Source organism: Notolabrus celidotus, chromosome 13 (genome assembly GCF_009762535.1).
Source record: "Notolabrus celidotus isolate fNotCel1 chromosome 13, fNotCel1.pri, whole genome shotgun sequence".
In the NCBI taxonomy this organism is placed as follows: domain Eukaryota; kingdom Metazoa; phylum Chordata; class Actinopteri; order Labriformes; family Labridae; genus Notolabrus; species Notolabrus celidotus.
The window spans coordinates 2,876,230-2,891,108 of NC_048284.1; the positions used below are offsets into that span (position 1 = coordinate 2,876,230).

General features: G+C 39.1%; 2 protein-coding genes across 3 annotated transcripts in view; both read left to right on the plus strand.

Moving 5' to 3' along the window:
* si:ch211-243j20.2 (uridine-cytidine kinase-like 1) overlaps window positions 1-5,704 on the plus strand; it is a 38,263-nt gene extending 32,559 nt beyond the window's left edge. For both annotated transcript variants that reach the window (XM_034699948.1, XM_034699949.1), the window contains exons 13-15: window positions 81-188; window positions 360-516; window positions 5,110-5,704. In XM_034699948.1, the coding sequence (XP_034555839.1) occupies window positions 81-188; window positions 360-516; window positions 5,110-5,186 (342 nt within the window). In that variant the 3' untranslated portion in view covers window positions 5,187-5,704. The remainder of the gene's footprint in view (window positions 1-80; window positions 189-359; window positions 517-5,109) is intronic.
* A 4,309-nt stretch (window positions 5,705-10,013) lies between these two features.
* The window catches only part of mpv17 (mitochondrial inner membrane protein MPV17), a 27,003-nt gene continuing 22,137 nt past the window's right edge, over window positions 10,014-14,879 (plus strand). Inside the window, 2 exon segments of the mRNA XM_034699797.1 lie at window positions 10,014-10,128; window positions 12,223-12,303. Of these exon segments, the coding sequence (XP_034555688.1) occupies window positions 12,231-12,303 (73 nt within the window). The 5' untranslated portion in view covers window positions 10,014-10,128; window positions 12,223-12,230.

Genomic DNA, 14,879 nt, shown 5'->3' on the forward strand with positions numbered 1-14,879 from the left:
CATCTTCACATTCTCATGAATTTTCTTATATGTAAACACCTACTGACTTAATTATACCCTGTCCATTCTCCTTCATCCAGCTTCACTACCTCCGCCTGCCCAAAGACATCAGTGAGGACTACGTCATCCTGATGGACAGCACCGTGTCCACCGGAGCTGCAGCCCTCATGGCCGTCAGAGTGCTGCTGGTACGTCTACACACACATGAACAAGCTCCAGAATAAACCCGCTCACACAACTTTTTTATAGTATACTGGACTGAAACTTGACTGCCGTCAAAACAAAAATATCCAATAGAAAGGGATATGTAGAAGAGGAAAGAAACCTCAAGTCCTAAACTCCTTGTTTTCCTCCTGAAGGACCACGATGTAGCCGAGGATAAGATCTTCCTGTTGTCCCTGCTGATGGCGGAGATGGGGGTCCACTCGGTGGCGTACGCCTTCCCTAAAGTACGCATCATCACCACCGCCGTGGACAAGGAGGTCAACGACCAGTTCCACATCATTCCAGGCATCGGTGAGGAAGTGTCATTTCTCCTCTTCTGAATTTAGAACAAGCAGATTCACACAAGTTAGTTATCTAAAGAGGCTTTTCCAAACAGAGCAGGTCTAGACCGTACTCTATGTTCTATTATTAACAAAGACCCAACATCAAGACAGGATCAGATCCAGTCCCATCTTACAGACAGGACTCAGTCTGATCTCATCTTAATCCACCATGAGCAGAGCACTTTGCAGCATTTAGCAAGTTACAGTGGCAAGGACAAACTTCCTTTAACAGGCAGAAACCTCCAGCAGGACCAGACTCATGTTAGACACACATCTGCTGAGACCGTGTTGGAGAGAGGGATAGAGGGAGATGAAGAGAGAGAGAGGGATAGTGGAGAGAGGGATAGAGGGAGATGAAGAGAGAGAGAGATGATCGTGGGGAGAGGGAGAGTAGTAGTTGTAGCAGCTGGAGTCTGGTACATCCACATAATGAAGGAACCTACGAGACAAGGGAGCTCAGGGACCCCAGAAAGGTCTATGGTTAGTAACTTTAATGGGACAGGAAGACAGAGGAGAGAGGGGGAAAGACAGGGTTCCTGTGTGTCAGATCCCCCAGAAGTCTAAGCCTATAGCAGCATCTGATCTCATCTTAATCCACCATGAGCAGAGCACTTTGCAGCATTTAGCAAGTTACAGTGGCAAGGACAAACTTCCTTTAACAGGCAGAAACCTCCAGCAGGACCAGACTCATGTTAGACACACATCTGCTGAGACCGTGTTGGAGAGAGGGATAGAGGGAGATGAAGAGAGAGAGAGATGATCGTTGGGAGAGGGAGAGTAGTAGTTGTAGCAGCTGGAGTCTGGCATGTCCACAGCAGCAGGTCAGAGGAACCTACGAGACAAGGGAGCTCAGGGACTCCAGTAAGGTCTATGGTTAGTAACTTCAATGGGACAGGGAGAGATAAGTAAGGAAGTGAATAAGTGAGGGAAAGACAGGATCTCAGTGTGTAGCAAGTTACAGTGGCAAGGACAAACTTCCTTTAACAGGCAGAAACCTCCAGCAGGACCAGACTCATGTTAGACACACATCTGCCTCGAACAGTATGCTGTTTAAATATTTTAAATAGAAGGAGACATGCATAAAAGTTTCTGTACACACATAAAGTCCACTCTGTTGCAGAAAGGAGAGACTCCAGGTCTCTAAGGAGAGGTGTTTCCAGTTTAGCACGCCTCTGATTCTCAAACAGAAACAAGGGAGCGTCTCTTCTCGTCTGGTCTCAGCGACCTTGCAGAGCTGTTAGAGCTCAACAGCTCGGTTATGTGCGCCAGAGTCTGCCCCTGCAAAACTTTATGAATTATCCTCAACCTTTATTGGCAGGCGGTGAAGGGCAATAAGAAAATGTGATGCATGAATCTATCAGAGGAGGTAATAAATGGTAAATCAACACAGAATCACACTGAGCTCAGAGCTGCTGCTCTCCTCCTGCTCTCTGTGGAGGAGAGGCGTTAACACAAAGTCTGGGACATGTTTTCACTTACAACTTTATTTTTTGAATTACGACTTTTTGTTTTGGAGTTGCGACTTTTTTCACTTACGACTTAATTTTTTTTTAATTAACAGCTGTTTTAACTTACAACTTTATTCTTTTAAATTTTCGCCTTTTTCCTCTTAAGCCTCCTTTGTTTTGGAGTTACCACTTTTTTCACTTACAACTGAATTTTTTTCATTTTCAACTTTTTTCAATTATGACTTTCAATTTTTGTCACTCACGACTTCATCCTTTTGAATTAACAACTTTTTCCACTAAGGACTTTTTTCTTTTAAATTAACGACTTTTTTCACGTCAGACTTTTCGTTCTTTAAAGTACGACTTTTTAACTTACGACTTTATTCTCATAAATGTTCTACTTTTTTCCACTTACGCCTCTTTTCTTTTGAATTTATGACTTTTTTAACTTACGACTTTATACTTTTGAATTTACGACGTTTTTCCCTTCTACTTGTTTTTCTTTTCAGTACAACTTTTTATCTTACGACTTTATTCTCATAAATTTACAACTATATCACTTCGGACTGAATTCTTATAAATTTACGATTTTTTTCACTTACTACTTTATTCTTTTAAATTCAAGACTTTTTTCACTTCCAACATTTTCTTCTTTCAAGTACGACTTTTTAACTAACGACTTTATTCTTATAAATTTCCAACTATTTTCCACTTACGGCTCTTTCCCTTTTAATTCATGACTTTTTTCACTTACGACTTTTTCTTCTTTTCAGTACGACTTTTTAACTAACAACTTTATTCTTATAAATTTCCGACTATTTTCCACTTACGGCTCTTTCCCTTTTAATTTATGACGTTTTCACCTACGACTTTTTCTTCTTTTCAGTACTACTTTTAGCTTACGACTTTATTCTCATAAATTTCAGACTTTTTTCCACTTACGGCTCTTTCCTTTGAATTTCTGATTTTTTCACTCATGAATTTATTCTTTTAAATTTACGACTTTTTTCACTTCAGACTTTTCTTTCCTCCAAGTACGACTTTTTAACTAACGACTTCATTCTCATAAATTTCCGACTATTTTCCATTTACGGCTCTTTTCTTTTGAATTTATGATTTTTTAACTTACGACTATATTCTTTTGAATTTATGACGTTTTCACCTACGACTTTTTCTTCTTTTCAGTACGACTTTTTAGCTTACGACTTTATTCTCATAAATTTCAGACTTTTTTCCACTTACGGCTCTTTCCTTTGAATTTCTGATTTTTTCACTCATGAATTTATTCTTTTAAATTTACGACTTTTTTCACTTACGACTTTTCTTTCTTAAGTACGACTTTTTAACTTACGACTTTATTCTCATAAATGTTCTACTTTTTTCCACTACGCCTCTTTTCTTTTGAATTTATGACTTTTTTAATTTACGACTTTATTCTTTTGAAATTACGACGTTTTTTCCTTCTACTTGTTTTTCTTTTCACTACAACTTTTTATCTTACGACTTTATTCTCATAAATTTACAACTATATCACTTCGGACTGAATTCTTAAAAATGTACGATTTTTTTCACTTCCAACATTTTCTTCTTTCAAGTACGACTTTTTAAATAACGACTTTATTCTCATAAATTTACAACTATATCACTTAGGACTGAATTCTTATAAATTTACGATTTTTTTCACTTACTACTTTATTCTTTTAAAGTCAAGACTTTTTTCACTTCCAACTTTTTCTTCTTTCAAGTACGACTTTTTAACTAACGACTTTATTCTTATAAATTTCGGACTATTTTCCACTTACGGCTCTTTCCCTTTTAATTTATGACGTTTTCACTTACGACTTTTTCTTCTTTTAAGTACGACTTTTTAGCTTACGACTTTATTCTTATAGATTTTCAACTTTTTTCCACTTACGCCTTTTCTTTTCAATTTATGATTTTTGAACTTACGACTTTATACTTTTGAGTTTACGACGTTTTTCCCTTCTACTCTTTTTCCTTTTCAGTACAGCTTTTTATCTTACAACTTTATTCTCATAAATTTTCAACTATATCACTTCGGACTTAATTCTTATAAATTTACGATTTTTTTCACTTACTACTTTATTCTTTTAAATTCATGACTTTTTTCACTTCCAACTTTTTCTTCTTTCAAGTACGACTTTTTAACTAACAACTTTATTCTCATAAATTTCTGACTATTTTCCACTTACGCCTCTTTTCTTTTGAATTTAAGGTTTTTTCACTCACGACTTTATTCTTTTGAATTTATGACGTTTTCACTTACGACTTTTTCTTCTTTCAAGTACGACTTTTTAACTAACGACTTAATTCTCATAAATTTCCGACTATTTTCCACTTACGCCACTTTTCTTTTGAATTTATGATTTTTTTCACTCACGACTTTATTCTTTTAAATTTACGACTTTTTTCCTTTTAAGTACGACTTTTTAGCATACGACTTTTTCTTCTTTTAAGTATGACTTTTTAACTTCCGAATTTATTCTCATACATTTTGGACTATATCACTTACGACTGATTTCTTATAAATTTACGATTTTTTTCACTTACGATTTTTTACTTTATTCTCATTATCTGTTTTCTTCTTTTTTTAATCCGCCCTACTCCTCTGTTGTTTTAAAGACCACATGATCCAGTTAAATTCTGATTGTTTTCAGGATCAATTTGAAACCAAATTTGAATTGAACAGTGAACATGAACATTGTCTGTTTCTGAGCTGCCAGGGGAACGGTTCATATATTTACAAGTCACATTAGATGTTTAATGTAGATACATAAGGCTTTTAAAGAGGACCTCATTGTTCAGGATAAGTCTTCAGCTCACTTTCAAACATCAGGACCACGTGCCTGATGTGATGCTGACCCCCTCTCATCAGGTCAGAGCCAACATCAAACAGATGGATGGACCATTAGAGGTTGTTTCAGCTGCTGTGTCCTCAAACCCCCTCATTCCACCAGGGTTGTGTTTTTGCACTCATACCCTCAAAGTTCATCATGCTCGATCTTGTTCCATCACTTGAAGTAGCCCCCAGCAGAGAAAGCACTTCACCCTCCTCTTCTTTTAATTCACTTCCTCTCTTTTTATCTCTAAAGGTAATTTTGGCGATCGTTACTTCGGCACTGACGCTCCATCAGACTGGTGCGAGAGCGACGAGGGGATGGACTTCTGAGGAGCGAGCTCATCATCGGGGTTGTTCCTAAAAGCACTTAGAGCTGTGAGGACGGTGACAAACAGACACTCCTTCACTCCATCCTGACCCATGAGGTGACGCTGTAAACCTGTTGCTACCTGCTCACATGAGAGGACTGAGTAACATACGCACTAGTATCCACTTCTGACGCCTCACTCTGTGTGTTTGAGTTTCAGATTAAGGTTTTCAGCGTGTAGGAGCATTTAAGGACATGAAACATTTCTATTACGCACATCAGTTTGTGTTTTTAACAAAGTCTGCAACACAGTCTGCTCTGTGCAGCGTCAACAAACCGGCTGACACAGGATTTCCACCAGATCCATGTCCGGTCCGTCTCAAATTCGCTGCGGTCCGGCTCAGTGCTCTCTCAACACCCACCGTTAGTGTTTACAGAACGGAGCATGGAGCAGGACCGCCGGACAGCTGGATTCATGTGACCGGATTCAAGGATTCTCCTCCTCCTCCTCTCCTCATCCATGTTGTCTTTCTGGTCCTCTGAAAACCTCTGACCTGTTGACTCCAGGCCTGGCTCCGCTCATCATGACTTTGGTTTGTCGTTGTAGTTAAAGTGAAATACGATCTGGTGATAACACAGAGTGTTTTATTCTGAAAATTAACCGGATGTTTTCATTTTGTTTTGGTGAAACCTGACTTCCTGTCCCGCTCCATCTGCTCTGTTGAGATTGATGCGTCGTGCTCCGGCATCCGGCACAAATAGAAGTCTTGCATCTCTGATCTTGAAGGGCTCTGACCTCCTGGATCAGAGACGGAACGCAACGGAGCGGCTCCAGTGGAAGTTAACACATTGACTAGAATAGAAACCGTGACGGAGCGGACACAGATCAGGTGGAATTTCACCGCAAGGTTGTCAGAGAACATCAAATCATGACTATTTCATAAGCCATATACACATTCCAGGGCTTGGACCAAACCAGAAAAGCTTGTTAGGATAGAATAATGCTGTCACATACACACACAAAGATCATGAAACTTCCCTAAGCTGCTGATGCTGACGCTTATATATCTGCATGTGCAAACTGGAGCACCCGTTATCTGCTTTAAACAAAGACTTTATAAAGTTCAGTTGAGACATTAAACATCGAGGAGAACATTATCTAGAACTCCAGCTTCTGTGAGTTCCTCCAGTATTAGCTTCTATGTTCGCCTGGCTTTAAACGGCACATATGCACGTCAGATCCTGAGGTTACTTTAAAGGTTCATACGTCTATGACTGAACCCACTCACCGTTACGTTTTCACCGCAATCTCAAAAGTGCTGCCAACTTCATCTTTATGCTTGAATATAATTTTGATAATGATGCCAGGTTTTGTCTTTGAAGCTGCAGAGGAGAGATGTTGAGTTCTTGTACTCTCTGTGCCGACATAAATCAGACATTGTTGATAAATAATAGCCAGAAAAAGAAACCTAGAGCTATGGAGGATCAATCCTGGGCTTTAATTCTTATCAGAAATAATCAAACCCAAACATTTGTTTTGCACAAACACGTTAACGCCTGATTTTTAAATTGAATTCTCTCTGAATCGCGCTGGAAGAAAAGTTACTTTACTTGACGAAGCTCCCTGAGTCTGAGGGGAATATATTATTTCTAGTTAGCATTGTCTAGTTATTGTACGCTTCAGCTTTTTGTACTGTATATAATTTAATCTCAGGCGACTTTCACTGAAAGAACAACGAGGAGTTAAACTTGAAGAAGAAGAAGACGGAGCGATGATGAAGGGAAGCAATCAAATGTTGTTTTTTATGTTGAACTTGTTCTTTAAAGATCATTGCTGTACTTCTCTCGTGTCATTTTGCCTTTCTTATTTAAATTTTTGATTTAATTTATTTAACCTTTATTTAATCAGAGGAGTCCCATTGAGATCAAGACCTCATGTACAAGGGCGACCTGGTTAAGAGGTCAGCAGCACACCTCAAAATAAATAGCACAGCTCAACAGCATGGAGCATATGTACAGACAGTATGTAGAAGCAAAAGTGCAACTTATTTTCAAGTGAAGTGCAATTTGTGATTACAAAACAGCATTTAAAAACACAGGCACTGTTCTGTGGTCTGTCTTTCATTTGAGATGCACCCAAAGGTGTCCAGTGAGATAAGATCTGACAGATTCAAGTCCTTCTGGAGTTTATTCCAACAACAAAACTGAACTGAAATCTACATGCACTTTTATTTTAAATGGACCTTTAATTTATGGGGCACTTTGATATTACAAAAGCAGGATAAACTAGATTAAATTAGGGACTTCTATTAATGCAAATAGTCTAGATTTATGAGTTATACATCTGTAAGCACGACCACTTTATACAGTACAGTGTGTCAGGATGTAGAGGTAGTGTGTTGAATTTAATAACAAAGACAAAAAGGTCACTATTTAATTTTTTTTTTTATTTGCTGCTGTTATCTTGTAACCAAAAACACAACTAAGAACAAAACCTGCCTGGTAACAATAAAAATGAACCACAGAAACCTCCAAATTAAGAAGGTGTCACAGTTAAAAGTTCCCCCTGGTTTGTTTCCTGCTTTAACAAACCTTTAAGATCAAACATCTGTTTCCATTATTTCATTTTGAGTTCATTTTACACCCAAATAATAAAATACAAACTCCACGTAAGGTGTAGGTGTTGGTTTGTATGTTGAACTTGTGATACCGCAGCTGCCCGCACGGTGGCAGCAGAGTTTGTTTATACCGGATGTGACGCACTATACAATTTCTCCGATGCATTCAAGAGCTGTGGGAAATAAGTGTTCTATGTAAGTGAAAGGAGCAAGGTAAGTGAGAAATGTTTCATCATACACATTTTTAAAAAGATCTTAATTATTTGATGTTTTATTTATATAATTCGATATTTTTAAAATGTATTATATTTAAATCGCACATGTGAAATTTTGGGTGATTACTTACTCTCTTTTGTTTTTTAACAGGTAGTAAATTAGTGATGCAATTAATTGTATTTTCCTCATTTTATATCAGAGGGAATTAAATGCATGTTGTATCTTTCAGCCAGTGTTCAATCAGAGTTGTGCTTTTTGATTTTAGACAATTGTTACACGTGTAAAATGCTAATATTCTGAATTTGGCCCACTCAATTAGAGCAACAACTGCTTGGAACTCATTACAGAGAGTGCTGAAGCTTTGCTGAATTTAAATTGAGGATGAAATCATGGCTAAAATCAATGCAATCTTGTACTCATCACACTGAAATTGAATTAACTTCCCAGTGTAGGGCTTTTAGCTATTTATATTTTATTATTGTGTTGATAGTTTGGATGTTAATGTATCCCTGTTGTTTTATATTGGTTATGTATTATTGTGTAGCTGTTTAAATTATGCACTGTTTGTTTTTAACAGGCATCGCATCTGTCTCCTGCCCAGGGACTACAGATGTAAATTAGCTCATAGCTAACTCTGGTACAGCTAAATGGCTGTACAGTGTCCCTGTTGAAATAAACAAATAAATGAATAATAAAACAAATTAAAAATAATAATTTTAGTAATTATTATTATGATAATTTTGTGTCTTTTGAAGCGTAAAAACGTCCCCGTTTATCTTGGTTTGTTATATACAGTTGTGCTCATAAGTTTACATACCCTGGCAGAATTTAGGATTTCCTGGGTAGTTTCTGTTGTCTTTATGATATAAAAAGAGTAAACACAGATGTTTGCAGGGTTCCCACGCGTCCTGGAAACCTGGAAAACCTGGAAAACAGTTGACCAGTTTTCCAGTACTGGAAAACACCTGGAAAATGGGAGAAAAAGTTAAATGTCCTGGAAAATCACAGATTGTCCTGGAAAATGATTCCAACATGACTGCATGCGACCTGACAAGGTTAAAAAAAAAAAAACATCCCCATTCAACATTTGTGGCCATTTTTGTCAGTCAGTTTTATTTAGGTCAATCAATGCACTGATCCTCTGATTATTATTAGCATTATTTATTTATTTCAGTAAGGCAGCTTCCAGATTTCTTTGCTGGCTCTCTAGTTTTTTTTCTTAGCTAATTTTATATTTTTTGAGAAAAGAGAAAGCTGAGATGAGAGTTGGACATCATTGTTACTTGTTTGCACTAATAAAGTGAAGTGCTGTACATCTGTGGTTGCATTGTTCTATAATTAATTCGCCATAGTTTTTAAGCATGTAAGAGATGATTTCATGGATAGCCATAGACTGCACGTCTTTCAATGTAGACTTCCACTGAGAGGAACATATTAATAATAATAATAATAATAATAATTTATCTGTAGAGCACCTTTCAAAACTAGGTTACAAAGTGCTTTACATGGGTAGCAAATAAACAGGCAGATCATAAAAGCACACAAGTCAAGATAAAGAAATAAAACATATTTTAAAAGACATAAAATTCCCTTAAAAGAACTTTAAAGGAATAAAATTCTTTCAAAATATATTTCTTAAGACAGTTAAAATAAAGTCAAATAAAATTCAGATAAAATCGATAAAAGTATGTTTTAAGAAGAGATATTAGACTATTTAGGAACTAAATTAGGAACTCAATTTAGACTGTCATACCAGCTTGATCATCACTGAAAATGTCCTGGATAATGATCTCTGGAAAAGAGTGGGAACCATGTGTTTGATACAAATTTAGCTTCACCCACTCACTAACCATGAGTGAAAAAAAAGTGGTTCTCTTATCATTCATATTCTCTGAAAAATGGCCCAAAAAAAAATCACAAATTCTGCCAGGGTATGTAAACTTATGAGCACAACTGTATGTGAAGCATCCAACGAAAATCTCCTCTAAACACTGTATAAAGAAGCAGTGACTGCCCCCTGAATGCAACGAGAAGCTCTTACGGAAGCGGAGAGCTCAAAGTTCGGAGCTGACTCGAGGCCGTGAAGGCAGCATTAGCAGCTCGTGCATTGGAGCGGGGTCGACGTCAACTGGTGAGTTACGTATCCTGGTCCCTCTGATTAAACAGCGTGTAATAAAGAGAGAGTGTGTGTCCTACAGTTAATATGCATTCAGTGATGTTTGTATCAAAGTGTGTTACAGCGACTCATCCTAACAGTGAGATAAACATGGCGGACACTTTAAGAGTTATCTCTGTGACACTCTTTCAACTGTTAGCCTGGAACGACGCAGTTCCTCCCAGCCGTTGACGTTAATTAGACGCAGAACTTTTAACGTTATAAATGACGTAACAGTGTTAAACGCTGCGCCGTGCTGCATTCAAGGACTTTAGTGATTAAAGGTTTAATGAGTGTTTGTGATGAAAACATGAACACATGAACTACTTTGATGGTTTTTCTGAATGACATGAAGCATCTTTTCAATTCGGCGTTAATTAAATCACTGTAGAGACAGCTGTTCCTTTGAATTATAACTTAAAACACACAGTTTATAGGGGGTTGATTCAGTTTTGCATGAGTTCATGGAGCTAAAATGTTTAAAAATCACTTTGTGGTTTGGTTTGAGTCAGACGTGTTATCTGTATTTGACTTATGTTGAAAAATGTAGGCAAATCTGGTGTTCATGAAGCCTGAGAGGAGGAAACCAGCTTTAATAGATCACATAACAGGATGCATTAGCAGGAGAGCTTGATTTGAGTCACATTGCACACCAGTGGGAGGAGGGGGCAAACTCTCCCACCAAAGTTTTATTTTTATTCTTAATAGTTCTAATGATTTATTTATTTATTATCTATTTCAAATTTAGTCACTTTTATTCTACTTTATTTATTTATGTACTTATTTATTTATTTTAAGTCTAGCATCTTAAAGCTGCTGTGAGGAACTTTTAGCTTGTATCGATTCTGGCGCCCCCTTGTGGACAAAGTGATACCCCTTATCTCTTGTCCTGTACATGCAAAATAATTGTCTTCAGATAATAACCTCATCCGGTTGTCTTTTAACATTTAGACTTATCTTACAATGTGATTATTTGCAATGAAAACAGCCAAAAAAAAGGGTGTTTCTAAAGCGATATGTCAATCATCTGTTCTGACCAAGCGGCAACCTCCGGTCTAAAAATATGAGTCATCGAGGATCCGCTTGAGGCTGGCTCCGGAAGTACCGGAAGTCCCATACACATGAATGGGGAAAAGAGGATCTTTGCAGCATTAATAAACATGTTTACAGCCTGGTACAAAAGATGAGTGTAGTCGGAATAGCTAATTTCTCGATGTCCTCTCACTGTGAGGGGGGTGAATTTTTTTCTAATTCGGCAATTTCGAAGATATTGAGATTACCAGTCTTCCAATGAGAGGCACAGCTGCCTGCGGGAACACTGCAGCTGTTGGCTAGGAGGCTCAAAGCCCGCCTCTTTACGTCACACTGGCTCGACAGAAGCAATATGGCTGCCGCAGCCGATTGGTCTCAAAACAGCTCTTCAGAAACAGATGGGTGACGTCACGGATACTACGTCCATATTTTTTACAGTCTATGGTACTGACACCTACCCCCTCAGAGCAGTTTTAGACATTAAAATGACAACAGAGAAAGTATCAGTGTTCTTGTAGATGGTCTTGTTTGCTTTTGAGGGTCATAAAGAGGCATCAGTATCAGTTTCAGTCTGTTTCTCAGCCAGTTAAAAACTCCTCATAGTGCCTTTAAGTTATTTTAATGGTTTAATATTTTAGAACTTTTATTATCTTAGAAATGTGTTTTACTTTGGTGATTTTAATTTCCTGTTTTGAGTTTTAACATCTTATTTTACCTCCAGTGTTTCCTCATTGAGATATCATGAGAGCGTTTCCTCAGTTCGTTCAGCAACTTCTTTTTTATTTTATTTATTTCTTTTATTTTTATTGTTTTTATTACTATTGTTGCATATTGTGTTCTTAACCTTAGGGTTGTGGGGTGGGTTCAGGGTCGGGGCTGGGGGTGGGATCTTTTTCTGAATTTATTCCATTTTGAAGTTATGTACAGCACTTTGTGTTACAATGTCATTGTATGAAAAGCTCTTTATAAATAAAGTCTGATTGGTTGATAGTTCAGTAGACTTTTTGTAATGTAATGTGTCTTTTTCTATCCTCCCAGGAGGGAGAATGGCAGCCCTGTGGAGATCCTACCAGGCCCTGATGCTCAAACAACCATGGACGGTGCAGATAGTGACCGCTGGTAGGATAACTCACTCCATACTTCAGATATAAATCATGTTAGTTGCGCATTTAAGGTGTTTTTTCCAGTTTCACCCATTTTTTCTGAAGGTAAGTGAGTGCATTTGATGACGGACACAGGGGCTTACATTGAACTTTGCTCCAGCGTGCAGACTCTGAGTCAACAAAGAGGAAAAGGCCTCTGGCTCTGTGAACTTGCATGCTGTTTTCCTGCAGATTTACTTTGTTTAGGGTCTGTTTTCCTGAAGCAAACAACACATATGAGAGATGCTATGATCGCTAAATAATCCTTTACAGTCTATTACAATTACACATTTAAATCCTGATATTTTAAGTCTCTTTACTTTTGCTTTATGAGACTAAACCTATCATTTCAAACATGCCCTATAATTACACAACATCATAATTATCTATGTACACTAAGAATAGACTCAATGCATGGATCAGTGAAGTTTTACTGTGATAACCAGAGACGGCAACAACATCTGGAACATATTAGAGCACCAAAAAGGGAAGTTTACATTCAAAGAAGTTTCCCAACATCCTGTGGAGAACTTTTTCAGTCAAGGAACACCCCTGACCTTTGACCTTCAGTCTATAAATCAACAGAAGCCCTTCAGCTGTGTTGTGTTTGAAGGATTAAAGCTTCAATCAGTGTTTTCTGGAGCAACGTTTCTGTCTATGATTCCGATTTCGGTAAAACTAAACCCTTCATTAGTTTAAATACTTGAGTAACTGTTTGTATTATAAGCCTCAATCTGGTCTCAGTCTTCCACGTGTAGTGCAGTGTTATCACCACTAGATGGAGCCAGTTATTTACACTCTTATGTTACAGATCAGAAACAAGTCAGAGGGTTCTTCTCTGTCTGGTTAGTCAGACTAACATCTTCTAATTATACAACTTTCAGAGATAGGATTCATGAGAGAATGAAACTAAGACGGTTACTTTAAATTCAAGCTGCTATCATAGATGTTCTTCATCAATGGGCCAGTGTCTGTCTCCAGAGCAGATATCTGTGACACCTCAGTTACTACCTCCTTTACCAGCACAGCGGTGGGAGGACTTTGCTCCACCGTTTCCCGTCTGTGTCACATTTACCTCAATGGCCGGACGTTAAACGGACGCAAAGAGAGCGCCCTGAACTGGCAGCATGTAAAGAGCTTCAGCGTGAGGACAGCAACAAGAGTGAGAAGTTACTATGCTCATTACGTCCAAGGAAACCAAGTGACATGATTTCACTCTCTTCACTGATGAACGCCTTTGAGAAGTTTAAATCTGATCTAATCTCAATCTATCAATCAATCTTTAGTTGTAAAGCGCTTTTCATACAATTATATTGTAACACAAAGTGCTGTAAATAAGAATATTAATAGTAATAATAAAATAGAATAAATTAAAAATACGCAAAAAAATAAGACCCCCATCCCCTGTCAACCCACCCCACAATCCATATGCAAGGTTAACAACATGATATATTAATAATCACAATAATAATAACAACAACAACAACAACAACAATAAAAGTAATTGTAATTATAATAAAAAATAATAAAAACAAGGAGGGTGCTCCGGGAATATGGGGTGGATGGCCTGTTGCTACGGGCCATTCAGTCTCTGTATTGTCGGAGCCAGAGTCTGGTTCGCATTGCCGGCAGTAAGTCAACTTCGTTCCCGGTGGGGGTTGGACTCCGCCAGGGCTGCCCTTTGTCACCGGTTCTGTTCATAACTTTTATGGACAGAATTTCTAGGCGCAGCCAAGTGGCGGGGGGTTTCCGGTTCGGTGGCCTTGGGATTCCGTCTCTGCTCTTTGCAGATGATGTCGTCCTATTGGCTCCATCGAGCGGTGACCTCCAGCTCGCGCTGGGACGGTTTGCAGCTGAGTGTGAAGCAGAGGGGATGGGGATCAGCACCTCCAAGTCTGAGGCCATGGTGCTCAGTCGGAAAAGGGTGGCCTGCCCTCTCCGGGTCGGAGGGGAGTCTTTGCCCCAGGCGGAGGAGTTCAAGTATCTCGGGGTCTTGTTCACGAGTGAGGGGAAAAGGGAGCGGGAGATTGACAGACGGATCGGGGCGGCGTCTGCAGTGATGCGGGCGCTGTACCGGTCTGTCGTGGTGAAGAGAGAGCTGAGCCAGAAGGCAAAGCTCTCAATTTACCGGTCAATCTACGTTCCGACCCTCACCTATGGTCACGAGCTGTGGGTAGTGACCGAAAGAACGAGATCGCGAATACAAGCGGCCGAAATGAGCTTTCTCCGCAGGGTGGCTGGGCTCAGCCTTAGAGAGAGGGTCAGGAGCTCAGACATCCGGGAGAGGCTCAAAGTAGAGCCGCTGCTCCTCCGGATCGAGAGGAGCCAGATGAGGTGGTTCGGGCATCTGGTTAGGATGCCTCCCGGGCGTCTCCCTGGGGAGGTGTTTCGGGCATGTCCGACTGGGAGGAGGCCACGGGGAAGGCCCAGGACACGCTGGCGAGACTATGTCTCTCAGCTGGCCTGGGAGCGCCTCGGTATCCTCCCAGAAGAGTGGAAGTGGCCGGGGATAGGAGTGTCTGGGCTTCCCTGCTGAGACTGCTGCCCCCGCGA